The sequence below is a fragment of the Hyposmocoma kahamanoa genome, unplaced genomic scaffold (genome assembly GCF_003589595.1).
Source record: "Hyposmocoma kahamanoa isolate Upper Pololo Valley unplaced genomic scaffold, ASM358959v1 232, whole genome shotgun sequence".
NCBI lineage: Eukaryota > Metazoa > Arthropoda > Insecta > Lepidoptera > Cosmopterigidae > Hyposmocoma > Hyposmocoma kahamanoa.
Window position 1 is genome coordinate 6,531,639 of NW_020653750.1, and position 2,314 is coordinate 6,533,952.

Genomic DNA, 2,314 nt, shown 5'->3' on the forward strand with positions numbered 1-2,314 from the left:
ACCAGAAATTAAAAGCTTACGAACTAAAAATACACTAAATACTAAAAACTTACAAACTAAAACTACGCAATATTCAAAACATTTACACAAACCAAACTTACAAATTCCTACTTACTTAACTACTAACAAATACATACATAAATGTTCAATTCCATCTCACACTAAAAATGAAATGCCTGAAACAATGGCGTACAATATGTCACTAGTAAACAACGAATCCATTATCAATTTTGAGAATTATTCAAAATTAACTAAATTACAAAGAACTTTTGCTTACGTTCAACGCTTTGTTTTTAATTTAAAGAACCCTAAAACTAAACAGTTAGGAATTCTAACTACCGACGAATTAAATAAATCTTTCTCTTACCTGTGTTCCATAGCACAACAGCAATCATTTCCTATTGAGTATAATTTACTGTCCAAGAAATTAGAATTGAAAACTAAATCCAAAATCATATCACTTTCACCTTTCTTTGAAAATAATCTAATTAGAGTAGGTGGCCGTATTAGTAACTCTCAATACTGCTATAACAAAAAACATCCAATTGTGTTGGACTCATCGCACCACTTAACACGGCTTATATTTGAACGTGAGCATATACGCACTTTGCATGCTGGCCCCCAATCATTGCTGGCTACTATTAGAGAGCTTGTTTGGCCTATCAATGGAAGGCGCGTCGCACGGCGCACTGTAAATAACTGCGTACGCTGCCGTCGCGTTCAACCTAAAGCGCTATGCCCAAAAATGGGCAATCTACCACCCCAGCGACTAATTCCAGACTTTCCTTTTACGTCGGTGGGCTTAGACTTTGCAGGCCCCTTTCAAATTATAAATAGAAAAGGACGTGGTGCCAAATTAGTAAAGTGTTACTTATGCCTATTTGTCTGTATGAAATATAAATGCATTCACTTAGAAGCAGTCAGTGATTTATCAAAGGACGCCTTTATCATGACCTTTAGACGATTTGTTTCTCGTAGAGGAAAGCCAGTCGAAGTGTTTTGTGACAATGGGCGTAATTTCGTTGCAGGTGATAAGGAATTGTCTAATTTTTTAAAACAAAGTAACGTTTCTTTATCTGAATTTGCGGCCCAAGAAGGCGTAAGGTTCAATTTTATTCCTGCGTACGCTCCTCACTTCGGCGGAATCTGGGAATCCGGTGTAAAATCGGCCAAATTCCATTTAAAACGAGTCATGGGCAATTCTCATTTAACCTTTGAAGAATTGTCTACATTATTTGCGCAAGTGGAGGCAGTTTTGAATAGTCGTCCCTTGTGTCCCCTATCCAACTCTCCTAACGACTTCCTCTATCTCTCACCAGGGCACTTCCTCGTGGGGCGACCTCTAACTGCCCTACCCACTCCTACCTTGGAGGAACGTGCTGCCAATTCTCTAGCACGCTACGCACGGCTCGAGAAAATTCACCAACATTTTTGGAACCGGTGGCAAAAGGAGTATATAGCCGAACTGCAACAAAGAAGAAAGTGGAAGACAGAGACGGACAATCAAAGATTAAAGATTGGCGACTTGGTGCTCCTTCAAGAAGACCATGTTCCACCACTCTGTTGGCGTCTCGGTCGAGTCCAGAGACTATTTCCGGGCTCCGATGGAATTTCACGAGTTGCAGAAGTAAACACAACGAGAGGAAGTGTACGACGTCCATTGGTTCGCCTGTGTCCGCTGCACCCTACTGTAAGTCAGTGCTGAAAGAGGGATCTTTCAGCGAAGGGGGAAGATGTTGCGGCCCCATCAACTCTGCTCGTGGAATCCACACTCCATCTGTCTGGTCACAGGAACCGGCCCTCCGTGGAGCTAGAGAAGGGCGGCGGCGCCTGTAGTTTTAATTACTTTAAATTGTGTTTTGGTATAGTTAGATAGTTTGCTTTAAGAATATTAACAGGTACTTTTTGTATGTGATTTGTGACGTGTGCCGCCGCTCCATTCGTCTTTAACCTTTCTAACAGTAAAGTTGTTACCACTCAGCTTTGGTCTTTTATTAGATATATTAGGCCCATTATGTTCCTGAAACAGGGCTCATTAAATTGGTCTCGCCGAGTTGTTAATTTATAGGTGAGGACCTTATTGATTTTTGGAGTACATTGTTTTATAAATGAAATATTATTAATACAATTTCCATTAATTGCTGTTTTATTATTTTCAGCTGCGATAATAGTGTCTTCACAGTAATTACACAATTAGTGAACAAAAATGTTTACTAATTTGTTTAATCTTACATACCGCGTCTCTAAATCATTATTGGTTAGTCAAGTTCCGTATTATGTACCAGATATCAGAATATTCTTCCTTTTCAACCAT

The 2,314-nt window shown here is 39.5% G+C and overlaps 1 protein-coding gene across 1 annotated transcript; it reads left to right on the plus strand.

Moving 5' to 3' along the window:
• The first annotated feature begins 316 nt into the window (after positions 1–316).
• On the plus strand, positions 317–2,012 carry LOC113228562. The gene has a single exon (XM_026461912.1). It carries the CDS (start codon positions 746–748, stop codon positions 1,703–1,705), a length of 960 nt encoding a protein of 319 aa, XP_026317697.1. The 5' UTR covers positions 317–745; the 3' UTR covers positions 1,706–2,012.
• The last annotated feature ends 302 nt before the right edge of the window (positions 2,013–2,314 follow it).

Bases quoted from the DNA above. Each gene is read 5' to 3' on its own strand.
- LOC113228562 (XM_026461912.1), top strand. From the start codon at position 746: ATGGGCAATCTACCACCCCAGCGACTAATTCCAGACTTTCCTTTTACG.